The 17369-nt window shown below is 43.6% G+C and overlaps 1 protein-coding gene across 1 annotated transcript in view; it reads left to right on the top strand.

Annotated features, from left to right (window-relative positions):
- LOC138247403 (immunoglobulin superfamily member 1-like) overlaps positions 1-17369 on the top strand; it is a 416459-nt gene that overhangs the window by 151354 nt on the left and 247736 nt on the right. The window contains exons 3-4 of the mRNA XM_069202042.1: positions 4887-5168; positions 5718-5999. Of these exons, the coding sequence (XP_069058143.1) occupies positions 4887-5168; positions 5718-5999 (564 nt within the window). The remainder of the gene's footprint in view (positions 1-4886; positions 5169-5717; positions 6000-17369) is intronic.

Raw genomic sequence — 17369 nt, 5'->3', positions numbered from 1 at the left:
GGCAGAGGTTCCTCTTGATTCCAGAAGTGTTTCTAAAGTTTGTAAGTTTGGGTGCCCTTCTTATACCCACTTTAGTCTTTGAAGTCACCTTTCTTCAAAGGGGACTCACACCTTCTTGTGAAATCCTGCCTTGCCCAGGCAAGGCCTCAGACACACACCAGGGGGCTGGAGACAGCATTGTCAGAGGCAGGCACAGTCCTTTCAGATGAGAGTGACCACTCCACCCCTCCCTCCTAGCAGAGATGGCTAATCAGGAATGCAGATCACACCCCAGCTCCCTTTGTGTCACTGTCTGGTGTGAGGTGAAAAACAACCCAACGGTCAACTGACCCAGACAGGGAATCCACAAACAAGGCAGAGTCACAGAATGGTTTAAGCAAGAAAATGCTCACTTTCTAAAAGTGGCATTTCCCAACTCACAATCTCAAAATCAACTTTACTAAAAGATGCATTTTTAAATTGTGAGTTCAGGGATCCCAAACTCCACCTGTCCATCCCTTCTCTAGGGGAATCTACACTTTAATCATATTTAAAGGTAGCCCCCATATTATCCTATGAGAGAGACAGACCTTGCAACAGTGAAAACGAAATTGGCAGTATTTCACTGTCAGGACATATAAACCACATTACTATATGTCCTACCTTATCCATACACTGCACCCTGCCCTTGGGGCTACCTAGGGCATACCTTAGGGGTGCCTTACATGTAAGGAAAGGGAAGGTTTAGGCCTGGCAAGTGGGTACACTTGCCAAGTCGAATTTACAGTGTAAAAATACACATACAGACACTGCAGTGGCAGGTCTGAGACATGATTACAGAGCTACTTATGTGGGTGGCACAACCAGTGCTGCAGGCCCACTAGTAGCATTTGATTTACAGGCCCTGGCACCTCTAGTGCACCTTACTAGGGACTTACTAGTAAATCAAATATGCCAATCATGGATAAACCACTTACATACAATTTAAACAGGAGAGCATATACACTTTAGCACTGGTTAGCAGTGGTAAAGTGCTCAGAGTTGAAAAGCCAACAGCAACATGTCAGAAAAATATAGGAGGCAGGAGGCAAAAAAGTCTGGGGATGACCCTGCAGAAGCAAAAGTCCAACAGCCCTTTTGCAACTATTCGCAATCAGGAAATCCTTTGTACATGTTGTTAGTGAATCGTTATTTGGAAATCCCTATTTATGATTTCTTATTTAGCGATTCCTAAAATACAATTTCTACTGGATAAAAAAAAACATTTTGTGCCACCAAAACAGCTTTTTGTACATTCCAAAATGGCATTTTGCATTTCCTAATGGCCTGAAATTGCAAATCGCACAGTTAGGAAATGGAAAACACTTACGTACATGTGACCCTTTAAGTATAAAGTAGAACCATTAAATTGTGCAGACAGCATTTCCTAGAGGCAGTGAGTAAAAGAAAATGCAGTGCTTCAGGTCAGTGGGTGCATTGTGTGTTTGGAGTGGTGAAGTGAAAAAATTGGAGGAAATGCATTCAGGAAAGAGTGAAAACGATGCTGAAGAGGAAAGAGATGAGGTGTGAGATATGCAGGTGGAGGAAATGTGAAGAGAAAAAGGGTGTACACGGCTAACAGACTGTACATAACAGTAGAGCCTGAGACACTTTGAAGACCACTACCCCTTCCACAGGCCTTCCTAATGTTTAATTCAGAGGCTCTACAAATTTCAGAATTTAAACATTTTCAATATTATTTACAACAAAATCTTTGTTCTTATAATTTATCTTAAGCAGCTAACAAGTGTTGACAAAGCCAGTAGCCCTGGCTGGTTTAGGTGTATGTTTGTTGTATTATATATCTGAGTGTAGGAACAAAAAGCTCAGGGGGGTACCATGAGAATCACAGAAATTTAATTTATGTGTTTATGCCCCACTCCTTAAATGCATAGGCTATGCTCTTTTTAGAGACACTCCATTTTTTCCATCTTACTTAAAGCCCTGGTCTGACGTGTCATGGTGCACAAATTCCTCTCCAATAAAAAGACAGATATGTCACATGCAGGCTTTGCCAAGTGGACCCCTAGGACTAACCTTCATTCCTCCTGCATTAAGCCTTCATAAAAGTGCTGTACGGGATGCCACAAAAGAGCTGATGTACTTCTACACATATCACTTCTAAGAGGTGCTGTCCCTGCAGAGGAGAGATTCTGAGAAGAGCTTTTGTTCTCTTGCATGGAACTCAGGCCCTCTCTATGTGAGGCACTATGGAGAACAGCTGTGCCCCTGCTCCAGGCTTTAATGAGAGTAGCCCAGCTCCTGCAAAAGAGATCCCTGAAAAGACCCACTGACCTCCTGTAGCGCACACTCGGAAGAGCTCTTGTTTTCTTGCGAGAATCCCTGAGAACAGCCCTTGTACCCCTACAGGGAGCCCAAAGAAGACCAGTAGTTTTCCTGCAGAGACCTATTGGAAGAACTGCTGTCCTCCCACATGAGAGATCCCACAATATCTCATGTTGAACCCTTAACAAGAGCTGCTGTCCTCTGCTACGCCCTTAGAAGAGCCCTTATTTTCCTGAAGCGAGCAATTAAAAGATCTGTTGTCCACTTAAACAGATCCCTAAGAAACGTTTGGAGTGTAGTGGGTCAAGGAGGACATTGAGGGCTAGATGTACGACATTTTGGGTTTGCGACTCGCAATTTGCGAGTTGCAAACCCGGATGCAGGATGGTGTCCCTGACACCATCTGCGAATCGCAAGGGGGTCGCAAGGACCCACCTTAATGAGGTGGTCGCAATTTGCGACCCCCTTGCGATTTGCCGCACTCACAGGGATGGTGGCCTGCTGGAGACAGCAGACCACCATGTCTGTGACTGCTTTTTAAATAAAGCAGTTCTTTTTTTTTGTATTGCAGCCCGTTTTCCTTAAAGGAAAACGAGTTGCAATACAAACGAAAAAATGAAACGTTTATGTTTCATTTTTTCAGAGCAGGCAGTGGTCCATAGGACCATAGCCTGCTCTGAAAAAATGTTTTCAGGGCCATTCACAAAGGGGAAGAGGTCCCATGGGGACCTCTTCCCTTTTGTGAATGGGTTACCACCAGTGTGACACTGGTGGTAACTGTGAATTGCTTTGCAACCGCGTTCGCAGTCACAAAGCAATTCTACATCGCGATGCGAATCGCAAATGGGAAGGGGAACACCCCTTCCTATTTGCGAGTCGCATTTCCATTTTGCAAGTCGGTAACCAGGTTACCGACTCGCAAAATGGGAATGAGCATCGCAATGTGCTTTTTGCATGGCGCAAACAGCGAAATTCGCTGTTTACACCATGCAAAAAGCTTGCTACATCTGGCCCGAGTGTGTAGAAGGTGGCCTAAGGAGACAGGGAGGTATTCATTTCTTGCAACAATAGACCCTTGTGTGCCATCCAAGTGCTCTTTAACATGAATGCATTCCCAGATTAGAAAACAAGAGCTGTAATTGGTATTTGCACATGAAGGAAGGGCATATGGAGAGCCTGAGGTCTCTGCAAATGGATGAAGGGCAGATAAAGCATGTCTGCTGTACTGACAGATGTAGGCGGGGTGGAAAGTGCGTGTAAATGGCCTATCTATAGGAGTAAATGGTGTTAATCACTGCAACTACAGAGTGTCCAATGTGTGTGCCAGGCTTCTGAAGGTGAAACGTATTGAGTTTACCTCTGTTATGAATTCCGGTGCATGGCTACAGGATAAACAGTTAATCTATTCTGCACAGATGGCACTGTAGGATGTGGGGATCTCTGCACAAACGATTTTGCTTTTAACTGTCTTACAAGCCACCTAGCTAGAACGTTTTTGGATTAGGTTAGTTATCTCTACAAAGAGGAGGAGGGGGCAAACTATGTGTGTTTTTTTTATCTACTTACAGTTTTATGCAGAACAAACGAGAATTTAAAAAGGTTTTAGTAAAAGATGGAAAAAGGTAGCAACTGACATAGAAAGGCAAAGAAGGAAGACAGATGTCTGAGAGAGGCTCATAGCAGCAAGTTTAGAAATGCCAAGGGATTATTATGTTAGATTGGTTAATCAACTTTCAGGAAGGTTCAAGCCGTTTTAAAGCCTGTTTTAGTGCACAACATTATGTGAACTTCATCTCATTACATTGCCATAACTGTTTTGTTCAGCTGACCTTAAAGGGTCACACATCTGCCGACTTTCCCAGGTCCATGTGTGACTAGTTAGCCCAGTCCCGTTTTTTCCTTCAAATTCTTGTAGTTTTATTTAATCCAGTATAAAGCAAGGACTACAAGTCCCAGAATACTAAAACAAACAAGGGCTGTACTAATTAGTCATGCATAGACCTGGCAAACGTGACAGCTATGAATGGGGCTGCCGACCTGCCGCGCATTTTCAGCAGTACTGACTTTGAAGCCAACAACCAACAAAAAAGGAAATACAAATTCCAGAAGGTAATTGATATCACCAACAAAAGCTAGTAACTGCTAAAAGTATCACGCATTAGGAAGGGGAATTAGCCTTACTTGATAGCAGCTTATCACAGCCCAAGACATATCTTGCCATGAGGTGATGTAGTAACAAGGCATACGCTAACTCCTTACAGTGCCGAGCAAGACTTAATTTTCATGTCTTGCAGCAGAGGCACACGCCCTTTATAAGCAATAAAGCCATTTCTAGAGCCCCGCGTTGCAGAAAAGGGGCTGTAACTGTTAATTTATGTCATAACCCTTCTATAAATGGTTTGGTATATTTATAGTAAAGTGTACACATAAGCATAGAAATGTCACCCATAAGCACGCTAGAAACATTCTGAATACTTGGCAGCTATGGATAAGTTACCTTAACAGAATCACAGAGACTGTGGCAAGTAGGCGTGATCTTTTATTCTAAGCAGTGACCATCCTTTGTTTTATTGTGGCTACAGAACCCTTCCCGAAACCGTCCCTTCGGATCACCTCCGGCAGCGTGACCGTGAGAGGAGGAAACCTGACCTTGACGTGCACGGGGTCACGTACAGATGTGGTATTTGCTCTGTACAGAGGTGAACGCTCCTTCCCAGCACAAGAACCTCCTGGAACTGAGGCCGTCTTCCACTTCACTGATGTAAACACGGGGCACGAGGGGCGCTATCACTGCCTGTATTATTCAAAAGGAACCCTCCGCATTCAATCTGAACCCAGTAACTCCGTGGAGGTAACACTCCGAGGTGAGAGCAGTGAAACGTTCGCGTGTCCTGTGTTGATTTCGTGCTGTGCGCGCCTCTGGATTAGGAAGGTTATTTTATGAATATTTTGTTCTGGTTATCACCCGAAATTCAAGTGCCGCGGATTTCCCCACAGATGTATATATATCACTGCCCCGCACTGGCCTTGAGTCTCCGGCTGGCTGTCACAGGTTAGGAGAGGAGACGGTACTCCACGAGGCAGGGGCACAAGGACCCCCAGTGTAATATATGCCACCCTGTGCTTTTTGAAGCTCTCCTTGTCCTACAGACGCGGGACGCTGAATAAAAAGGGAGTCCAAAGTGCTGGTGCAAATCTTCGCACAGCTACCACCTCAGAGGAAACAAACCCTTGCTGTACGGCGGGGAAGGGTCGGCGGGGAAGGGTCGGGGGGAGGCTTATCGGAGAGTGCCCCAACCCAGGTTTGGGAGGGAAGCTCTGTGTGACGGGATAGCTGAAGCTGAGGCGTGGCAGGTGGGAGAACATGGTTAGCTTCTGGCATTTATGTTTGGCGTGTTCCTTTCTTATCACAGATTCCTACCCGAAACCATTGGTTAAGTTGATCCCCGGCAGCGTGGTCAGGCAAGGAGGAAGTCTGACCATCCATTGCACAACGGAGTATCACGATATGAGATTTATTCTATTCAGAAAAGGGAGACTTCACCGTCAAGAGGGTCCTCCTGGAAACGAGGCCGTGTTTGTCATCAGCGGAATCCAACAGGCAGATGAAGGGCCGTATCAGTGCCGTTATCATTCCCAATCAGGACCGGTCGTGTGGTCTGAAGCCAGTGATGACTTCCAGATACGAGTCCTAGGTAACGATGTGATATTGTGACTTTACTTTATCTTTCTCCTTTCGTGTAGAGTAGTCTGTGTGTGTTGACAATGACTTCTATTGTTTGCCATGAGCTTCTCAAGCCTTCCTCAGTCAAACGCCTTCAGACCCGCGGCCCAGACTGAAGAGACGCGTGTTCCTCGCTTTGGCCGGTCTAACCAAAGCGGCCAGATCAGAGCGAGCCTCTGACGTGCAAGAGGGACAGAACTTGCCAGGCTAGAACATGTGAGGAGTGGAAGGTTTGCAATAGGATGGCGCATATCCCACCTCTATCGACCCATCTGGTCCCTTCATTTACAGACCTGCCAACAGGTTCATTAAAGGGCAATGGTGGCCGATGATCTAAGTTCAGGTGAATCCAGGCTGAAACAACGGGCTATACCAGGAAAACACCTCAGCACCATTTCTAGGAAGGTGACATTATTCATTCATAGTTTAAGCTTTCAAGATGCCACACTTTGCCAAAGAAAATACATCTCTTGAGATGTTCATAGTGTTGTATTATTTATAATTTGTTCCTTTTCATTCCCTCCGCGATTCCCGGTGGTGGCTTATGAAGTCTGAAAGTGGCGGGGCATAAAATCTAATCAAGAATGTGCCAGTGCAAGCAGGTGTAGCGCGCGCACTTGACTATCCTAACGAGGGTTCTTGGGGCAGGGACAGAACACAGGCCCGGGCACCACAATAAAAGTGGCCCCGTTAGCAAACCAGGTAGCTACAAAAGTTTGCAAATCATTTTGATGTCAGGCCGGTTTTGAATTTGTAGCCACACTGTAACGGTATTTTGCAAGGTCAGGGAGAGTGTATGCATCTGTGTTTGCTGAAGCCAATGTTTGTGTTAATATCAGGGAACTCAAGAGTAAATAACGGCACACATGGCCCTAAAACAGGCCCAAAGCAGCCAAAAAAAACAGCCCACACGCTTATCTGTCAGGCCTGCCCATCCGGCATTGCCTGGTTGCCTTATAGGTCAGCCCGACCCTGTCTTGGGGTCTTACCTCAAGCAAACGTAAAAAAACCCAAAATGAGGTAAAAGGCTCATTTTCGTTACAATTTCGTTAATACATTGACCAAAGCAACAGCTTTTCCAGGTATTTCTAATAGACACTTTCTAAAATATTTCAAATAATTCTTGCTTTTCAAAAGTGCAGGTACCAAGTAGAAGGGTTTGAGGTCGGGGCTCATACTCTCGTTTTCTTTGTCCGTCGTTCCCACTTTCTGACTTTCTCTCTCTCTTTTTGCCTCTCTCTCGTTTGTGTTTCTTGTCTCACTATCTCTTTTTCTGCCTCTCCTTCTTTATGACTCTCACACCCTCTTTCTTTGCCTGCCTATCTTGTGTTTATTTCCTCACTCTCCGTCTTTTTCTGTTTATCCCTCATTCTGATTTACTCTTCCTCGCTTTGTCGGCCTCATCCTCTTTCTTTACCTGTGTCTCTGTCTGGCATTTCTTTTCTCATCCTATTTTGTGCCTCTTCCTTTTCTTCCTCTCTCTTCCAGTCTCTCTCACCCTTTCTCAGCATGTCTCTATTTTCCTTATCTTGTCTCAGCACTCATCTTTGCCTTCATTTCCTTCGTCCTTTGCTTCTCTCACCAGTCCTGTTGGTCTTACTCTCTCCTTTGCCGATCTTGTGTTTCATGTCTAACCTTTATTTTTCCCTCTTTCTACTGTCCCTCCCTAACAGTCTCTCTGTCTCTTTCATCCACCTTTCTTCTTTTTAATGTGGGTTTTTTCTCTTTCTTCACCTTTCCACATTTCTTATATTGCTTGCCTCGCTCTCCCTTTCAATTCCTGCCTCTCCTACCTCCCCCTCTCCTTCTTAATCTGCCTCATTATGTCTTATGCTGCGTGCTTTTCTGTCTGTCTTTGCCTGTTTACCCTCTTTTTACCTATTACATCTTCTCTCTCCCTACTGGTCTCCCCGATTCTCGCCTTCTCCTCTACCCTTCTCTCTGCGGTCCCTGGTAGGGAAGCCAACCAGACACCAGTCCTTCAGAGCTCACAGCTGTATTTGGTCATAAAACCCTTATCTACAAATGTCCACCTGCATGTAGAAACTCAAAAGCTGAGATAGAGCTTTCAAATCTCAATAGGAAACACATCGGACAGCTTAATCTTGGTAGATTTTAGAACACACCCATACATAGACTTTAAATTGTGGGTACAATGACGTAGCATGTGCCAATAACAGAAATAAAAAAATGCAATTCACAAGGTGGCTCTGAGATCACACAGGTCTGATTGCAGCCAGGGTAATGATATCAGGCAGTGGTGGAAGGGTATTACACTGAGTTGTGCCATTTGTATAGAGCTCAATACCTCTATGCAGGGTACCTAAGTTAAGGGCTTGCTTACGTGGGGAGTATCCTTATTTGACAGCATCTTATCACTGCCCAAAAATGCTTTGCTAAGACGTGATGTAGTTACAAGGCATAAAGTAACTTCTTAAAATGCATAATTTTCATGTCTTGCATAAGTGTGCAGTTGAGAGTGTGCTGTCTTTTTTGTATCCTGTGTGGAAAGTGTTATCATGTTGTGCATGATGACCAAAAAGGTGTGGTTATCATGTAATGGGGCGCAGCACTTGCAGTGTGACGGCTGATGAAGTGTTAGAGATAGGCAAGCAGATTATGATTTTCTTTATGCGGGACATTCGTCCAGCTCTGCAGAGCCCTATTTGGTATTTCTTGTGAGTGTTCTTTAAGCTGGTTCCTGCACAGGGCTCCCCATTCTGAGATTTTGCGTTAAACTTTCTGATCCTGAGCAGGCATTGGTAGGAGAGAGAAATGGTTGGGAGATCTGCTGACAATGTTACTAGAGCACACAGGGAAGTATACCTTAATCTGTTAGTAAAGTCGTCAAAGATTTTTCCCCATTGGACTTATGGGCCTTTGTTGGTTGATATAAAGCGCTGTAAGAGAGTAGGCATTAACAATACATTTCAGACTTGTGAAGCCAATGTGACTCAACAATGAATACCAGGAATCAATTCTTGTGGTTAAAAGAGGTTTATTACAGGATATTGATCCATCCAGTATACAAGAATTATAGCATTGAGTTCAAAAGATACTGTAAGCTAAAATATTTTAATATGTTTAGGCATATTATACTGAGATACAGATTGGTAACAGACACAGCAATAGAGAAATAGAATATAAAGAATAGGTGTTCCGTAAAAATCTTCCCTTCTTCCTCCTAATCATAGGGTGAGTGCTGGATCATCATCAAACCACAGCTTCAAATCAGGTAGTTTGGAAGTTATCAGCATGGTAAAGACTCCTGTAGAGGTATTTGAAAAAGCGAATGAGTGTTTATCATGAAGCTTCACACTCACAGGAAAAGAAAGCAGAGAGGTCTTTCCCTCTCAAAGTCTAGAAATAATCTTCTTGCCACAAACTATGAGAACACCAATTTCAAACAACAGGAGCTTCAAAAACCCTTACCCAATTAATTGGTTGCATTTGCAAGATCTTTTAGGTTTCTCAGTGCATCAAAACTCATTGTAACTACAACCTTGAACACCTCGCAGTCCTGGTCCATTATAACCACAAGCCGCCTTCTGACCATTATGTCCCTACGCTCGTTGCCAAATTCTTCCGTTCAGGCCTCACCATCAGCAGTCTAATACAACAGTACTCCTTTCTCTAGCTAACAAAAATCATGATAATGTTCCTGCAAGGAAAGAAAGAACACACTGATATAACTAAATCCATTTCAGAATTGTGGCCTACTGTCAAGTTAAGCTATGTTAGCATTTAACATGAGTTCGAATACGTGATTTTCCATACACAAATATAACTTTCAGAATAAATGCAAATGTGATAAAGAAATGACATATTACACATTTTTAACTAAAAATGAGTGAATTCATATATACATCTCTAAGTTCTATGATGGTTACATTTTATTAATAGGTTTCAATTCTTCATACACTTTAATAAGATTAAGGCAGTGGAGTGATTCTCTAGGTGGGATTCCACAGGTGGGTGGAGTGTCAGCGTATTAACTGTATTTGATTGTCTTATTTGGGTGATTCCCGATCCGAAAACTACACCTCGGATGATTACCACAAATTGTATTGCGACATGCTATATTGTGCAATGGCTGTTTTGTTGTTTAATAAAAAGACTTTGAAAAAAAAAAGATTAAGGCAGTGGTTCCCAACCTGTTGTCCGGGGACCCCTGAGCTCTGCAAAGCCTCCTCGGGGGGTCCGCGACTGCATTGAAAATTAAATAATATTACCAGATTAATAAAGTGTACATAAATAAAGTGGCCAAATTTACAATTAAAAAATATAAAATGTATGGTTAATGTCAAGTAATTTGAAATGGGAGGGTAAAAAATAAATTAGTATCTTCAGATTGATTTGTAGGAGCAGTGCAGGTGCAAACAGAATATAGTATGGGTGATGTGTGGCTCCAATTGAATTTAGAAAAGCTCCAACCCTCCATTTAAAATTACATTTTTTATTTTCTTTAGGGATATTTCGTTGTAAATTAAATACAATGTGTCATCATTTGTGTATGTGTTTGATGACTGCTTGTTTCTGTATTGTTTGTGAATTGTTTTGCATTTCAAATCATCAACAATGTTTAAGATGAATCCCTGGTTCTCATTAATGATTCAGTGGGGGGGTCCCTGGATTCCAATAATAATATAGGGGGGGTTCCACTAATAATAAAGTGGGGGTCCACAGAAGTCAAAATGTTGGGAACCACTGGATTAAAGCACACAGTGAGTATAGTTTCAAAAACAAGTGTATGATTGGATATTTATGATGTATAAGGGTGGAGCCTACATTACGCTGCCCCAATTCCCCCACTGATGGTGCTGTTAGACATCACAATCAAAACATGAATCTTATCAGATGACATCAACTCAAAAAGACAGTTTTTTTCAACATTTTTCGTCTGGTGTTTATCAAATGTTTACTCTCATCATGAAATCTACACTGTTTCCTTTCCAATTATATATCCTTTCTCTTTCTTTTCACTCCTTTATCATTCTTCCTTTCCCTTCATGCTTTTAGGCACTTGTGCCCCTTAAAGATAACAAACAAATAAATTGTGCAGATAGCAATTATTACAAGATGTCTCAAAATCCTAATATCCCACTTTCCAAATGTCTAAACTATTTGCCGACTGCAGCAAACCTATTTCTAATCACTTCCCAAGCACCCGTAGTTTCTAATGCACTTAAACCTCTATTGAAGTCTGCAATATTCTTAATGTATTTCTTTATCTCCTCACTGTTGTCAGGTGCAACATTGCTGAACCTTCACATCTTACAGACTCTGCCCTCCTTTGTGGAAAGGATGTCTAATGTAAGGGGGTTCTGCAATACCATAGAGCTCATAGCTATCGTTTCTGTGTCCACAACTAACAATGAGCTGGCTGTACTAGTTGCTAATTTATCAACTATAGAGGACAAGTTTCTAATATTGTGATAATTAAAAATCACTCCAACAGAAAGAATAACTGCACCAAATATGTCTCCAACTATTTAAACACCACAACTGCCATTTAGTGCTAACACGTGATTCCCACACAGGATCATTTAGATGTTCTACACCAGTGAATCCCAACCTTTTTATCGCCGCGGACCGGTAAATGTTTGATAATTTTTCCGTGGTCCGCTTGTTTTGATTTAATAATTTTAATTTAATTGTATTTAAACATGCCTTCAAGATTTGAAGACCTCGGGCGGCCCGGTGCTGATTGATCCGCGGACCGGCACCGGTCCGCGGCCCGGGGTTTGGGGAACACTGTTCTACACAATAAATCTTTGGGAAAACTACAGCCAAATAACACATACTGTACCATACCCAGGACAAAGTAAAATATGCATGATCCCCACAGACATAGTAGAGTCCAGGAATAACAGGATTTTGTCCTCCATGAATAAAGGCCAATTACTTCCATATTAAAAAATGTAATCACTATTTGATGTAAAGGCTCTAAGGTCAGCCTCCATTTTGTTAGGCCACAACTCCATCCGAGCTCATCGACATCATCATGTTCTCTTTTCTTGCAGAATCATTATTGTGTCTATATGATAGCACAGTTGTCTCCAGAACTTATCTTCTCTAAAAAATATGATATCATTCATCTCTTTGATCAGTGACCCATACAACTCTAATGCAACATTCGTCTGGGTCAAATGTTAAGTCAAGGATACATAACAAACAATATAGATGTTGGAGCAAAGGAGTGTAGACTGAATTGACGTCCTTTTCCAATACATGCCCATAACACCAACGCCAGAAGCGTATACTTTGATGTCCACAATCTAGCTTGCACATTCCAATCTCTGATAGCGATTTAAGATATCATGACTGTCATTAGCCCACTTGTAAAAGAGGTCCGTCACCCAGATTATCACCTGAGATTCTGACAGAGACAATCTCATCTACTGCCAGTCCACTTCACACCTTGCAGATGACACATCTCGCATGTAGCTGAGAGAGCCCAGTCCAGAGGAAGACCTACCATAGTGGGTGTTTGCCCTTTGCAGGGAACACTGTCTTCATGCCTCCACTGATAAAGACAGCTTTTTCTGTCAAAATAGTATGCAGTGCACCCCTTCACCCTAATCAAATCTAGAATGCAAATTTCTTTGCCTTGTATGCTCCAAGGGTATAGCGCATACAAATAGGCAATAGTGTGTTAGGTTTTAGACAACACTTTCATGATGTTTTTAGCAATGCTGGAAATGTTAATTTAATTCACGTTACTTGCAACATGCCTTCTAGCTGCTTTTACAATATTCTGTTTGGTTTTTATATGTAGTGAGAAACAGATTATTTCTGTAATAATAAGTATTTAATGATAAAAGCATGTCATTCTTCTTCGTACAATGTGTGTGGTGGTATGGATAAAGAAAATAGATTGTCGTGATCCGCTTATGGGATTGTTACCAACCCAAAAGCAATATACTTCTATGTCAGTTCCACATTAAATACCGTCTTGTGGTGCCATGATAATTTGTCGTTCAAACTCTGTTCTGGATCTTAAACTAACCCCAGTATTATCACCTGTGAATGGCAGAGGACCCCTTGTAGAGTTACCCCAAAGTTGTAACTTACTCAACAGGCTTATACAGCTGAATGTGATATAATAATGGCATGGCCGGTGTGTAGTGGATGCATGCTTTCAAGCTATCACCTACAATTATTTTAAATAAAATATATGCATATACTCTATGTAAAATAATATGATATAAGTACATAAGTACATAAAAGCCATTCAATGTAATGCATACATAAAAGATAAAACATGGATAACAATATTATTTGTGACAAAGGATACATATTTGTAATTCTTGCGTTATAGCGGGTAAATATATGTAGAATACCATATGCCTCTTGGCAACAAGACATATGTAGGAAAGTAGCCTCCTCCTAGTCTTGTTACCCCCACTTATGGCCTATTTGTGAGTATATGTCTGAGTGTTTTTACTATCTCACTGGGATCCTGCTAGCCAGGGCCCAGTGCTCATAGTGAAAACCCTATGTTATCAGTGTGTTTGTTATGTGTCACTGGGATCCTGCTAGCCAGGACCCCAGTGCTCATAAGTTTGTAGCCTATATGTGTTCCCTGTGTGGTGCCTAACTGTCTCACTGAGGCTCTGCTAACCAGAACCTCAGTGGTTATGCTCTCTCTGCTCTTCAAATTTGTCACTAACAGGCTAGTGACTAAATTTACCAATTCACATTGGCATACTGGTACACCCATATGATTTCCTTGTATATGGTACTGAGGTACCCAGGGTATTGGGGTTCCAGGAGATCCCTGTGGGCTGCAGCATTTCTTTTGCCATCCATAGGGAGCTCTGACCATTTTTACACAGGACTGCCACTGCAGCCTGCGTGAAATAATGCCCACATTATTTCACAGCCATTTTACACTGCACATAAGTAACCTATAAGTCACCTATATGTCTAACCTTCACTGGGTGAAGGTTGGGTGCCAAGTTACTTAGTGTGTGGGCACCCTGGCACTAGCCAAGGTGCCCCCATATTGTTCAGGGCAAATTCCCCGGACTTTGTGAGTGCGGGGACACCATTACACGCGTGCCCTACATATAGGTCAATACCTATGTGTAGCGTCACAATGGTAACTCCGAACATGGCCATGTAACATGTCTAAGATCATGGAATTGTCACCCCAATACCATTCTGGTGTTGGGGAGACAATTCCATGATCCCCCGGGTCTCTAGCACAGAACCCGGGTACTGCCAAACTGCCTTTCCGGGGTTTTCACTGTAGCTGCTGCTGCTGCCAACCCCTCAGACAGGTTTCTGCCCCCCCTGGGGTCCAGGCAGCCCTGGCCCAGCAAGGCAGAACAAAGGACTTTCTCAGAGAGAGGGTGTTACACCCTCTCCCTTTGAAAAAGGTGAGAAAGGCTGGGGAGGAGTAGCCTCCCCCAGCCTCTTGAAATGCTTTGATGGGCACAGATGCTGCCCATCTCTGCATAAGCCAGTCTACACCGGTTCAGGGATCCCCCAGCCCTGCTCTGGTGCGAAACTGGACAAAGGAAAGGGGAGTGACCACTCCCCTGACCTGCACCTCCCATGGGAGGTGCTCAGAGCTCCTCCAGTGTGCCCCAGACCTCTGCCATCTTGGATTCAGAGGTGTTGCTGGCACACTGGACTGCTCTGAGTGGCCAGTGCCAGCAGGTGACGTCATAGGCTCCTCCTGATAGGCTCTTACCTCTCTTGGTAGCCAATCCTCCTAACCTGGTAGCCAAACCTCCTTTTCTGGCTATTTAGGGTCTCTACTTTGGGGAATTCTTGAGATAACGAATGCAAGAGCTCACCAGAGTTCCTCTGCAACTCCCTCTTAACCTTCTGCCAAAGGATCGACCGCTGACTGCTCAGGACGCCTGCAAAACCGCAACAAAGTAGCGAGACGACTACTAGCAACCTTGTATCACCTCATCCTGCCGGCTTTCTCGACTGTTTCCAGGTGGTGCATGCTCTGGGGGTAGCCTGCCTCCTCCCTGCACCAGGAGCTCTGAAGAAATCTCCTGTGGGTCGACGGAATCTTCCCCCTGCTAACGCAGGCACCAAAAGACTGCAACACTGTTCCTCTGGGTCCCCTCTCATCCTGACAAGCGTGGTCTCTGGAACTCAGCAACTCTGTCTTAGTGACTCCCACAGTCCAGTGACTCTTCAGTCCAAGTCCTTGCCTCCCCACGCTAGACTGCATTGCTGGGTACCGCATGTTTTGCAGTTGCTCCGGCTCCTGTGCACTGTTCCAGGATTGCCTTTGTGCACAACCAAGCCTGGGTCCCCGACACTCCTTCCTGCAGTGCACAACCTTCTGAGTTGTCCTCCGGCATCGTGGGACTCCCTTTTGTGACCTCGGGTGGACTCCTGTTCATTTTCCTTCCAAGTGCCTGTTCAGGTACTTTTGCGAGTGCTGCCTGCTTTTGTGAGGGCTCCCTGAGTTGCTGGGCGCCCCCTCTGTCTCCTCCTCCAAGTGACGACATCCTGGTCCCTCCTGGGCCACAGCAGCACCCAAAAACCTCGACTGCAACCCTTTTAGCTAGCAAGGCTTGTTTGAGGTCTTTCTGTGTGGGGATACCTCTGCAAGCTTCATCGCGACGTGGGACATCCATCTCCTGAAGGAGAAGTCCCTAGCTCTCTTCTTTCTTGCAGAACTCTAAGCTTCGTCCAACAGGTGGCAGCTTCCTTGCACCCTCAGCTGGCATTTCCTGGGCTCCTGCCCACTCTCGACACTGTCGCGACTATTGGACTTGGTCCCCTTGTCTTAGAGGTACCCAGGTCTGGAAATCCACTGTTGTTGCATTGCTGGTGTTTGTTCTTCCTGCAGAATCCCCCTATCACGACCTCTGTGCTCTCTGGGGGTAGAAGGCACACTTTACACCTACCTTTCAGGGTCTTGGGGTGGGCTATTTTTCTAACCCTCACTGTTTTCTTACAGTCCCAGCGACCCTCTACAAGCTCACATAGGTTTGTGGTCCATTCGTGGTCCGCATTCCACTTTTGGAGTATATGGTTTGTGTTGCCCCTATACCTATGTGCTCCTAATGCAATCCATTGTAATTCTACACTGTTTGCATTACTTTTCTTGCTATTACTCACCTAAGTTTGGTTTGTGTGCATATATCTTGTGTATATAACTTATCCTCATACTGAGGGTGCTCACTGAGATACTTTTGGCATATTGTCATAAAAATAAAGTACCTTTATTTTTAGTACTTCTGTGTATTGTGTTTTCTTATGATATTGTGCATATGACACCAGTGGTATAGTAAGAGCTTTACATGTCTCCTAGTTCAGCCTAAGCTTCTTTGCCATAGCTACCTTCTATCAGCCTAAGCTGCTAGAAACACCTCTTCTACACTAATAAGGGTTAACTGGACCTGGCACAAGGTGTAAGTACCCCTGGTACCCACTACAAGCAAGGCCAGCCTCCTACAACTTACCAGTGGGAATATATATAGGCCACATTAAAAATAAGTGGTGTAAAACATATACATAGGAAAAGTCCATAAAAATCTTCTCTTGGTTCAGTTTACATAGACTTTTTTGGAATGACTGGATGAAGACAGGTGAGTTATATTTTGTTGGTCAACTTACTTATTGAGCTTGCTCCTCATGAAATGTCAGGTTGACATCGTCGGGTGCACACGCAGTGTACATATGATCTTTGCGGAGTCCGTACAGAGCATGTTTGTACCCAGCAATTGCGATGCAGGATAGGTTAGCAATTCGTTGCTCATCTGAGGCACTTAATTTGGGTGGCACTCCTCAATCAGAAGGCTTGACGAATCACAAAGGTTCAATCTATTCTTTAAGAGGCAAGTCCAAGAGTGCCATTGGTGATGCTGCTCTGTCATATGTAGCCACCTGTAGATGGGAAAAGTGCATTGCTTGGCATCGTTTCTGGTGCTTGTAGTAGCAGCATTTCGATGTTTACATATGCCAATGGGGGCTGTTCCAAATGTAGTTCCAAGATGATATCAGTTGGACAATCAATTCACTGGATAGCAGGTTTTACCTGTATCTCATACATGTTATGGAAAGTCAGTGTCCAGTTTTCACTGAGCTCCGATTGCCATACATGTCCCATGTAGACTGCCAGAATTTTTCTACAGCTTTGTTCAGTCGGAGAAAACTGGTGTATGTTGTTGGTTTCAATGGAAAAGCAGAAGGAAAATGATGATACCACAGCCAAAGAGCAGTATTATGATGGGGAATCCTCAAAAAAAAGCTAAGGAATAAAGAATGAAAAAATGTTCTAATCAATCCAAGTACTGCCTTAAATCCTGTTACTAAACCAGTTCCAAGTTACTTAAAAAAAGCACAATACCCGTTGTTGCAG

Source organism: Pleurodeles waltl, chromosome 7 (assembly GCF_031143425.1).
Source record: "Pleurodeles waltl isolate 20211129_DDA chromosome 7, aPleWal1.hap1.20221129, whole genome shotgun sequence".
Taxonomy (NCBI): Eukaryota; Metazoa; Chordata; class Amphibia; order Caudata; family Salamandridae; genus Pleurodeles; species Pleurodeles waltl.
This window is presented reverse-complemented; position numbering and strand designations above follow the sequence as displayed.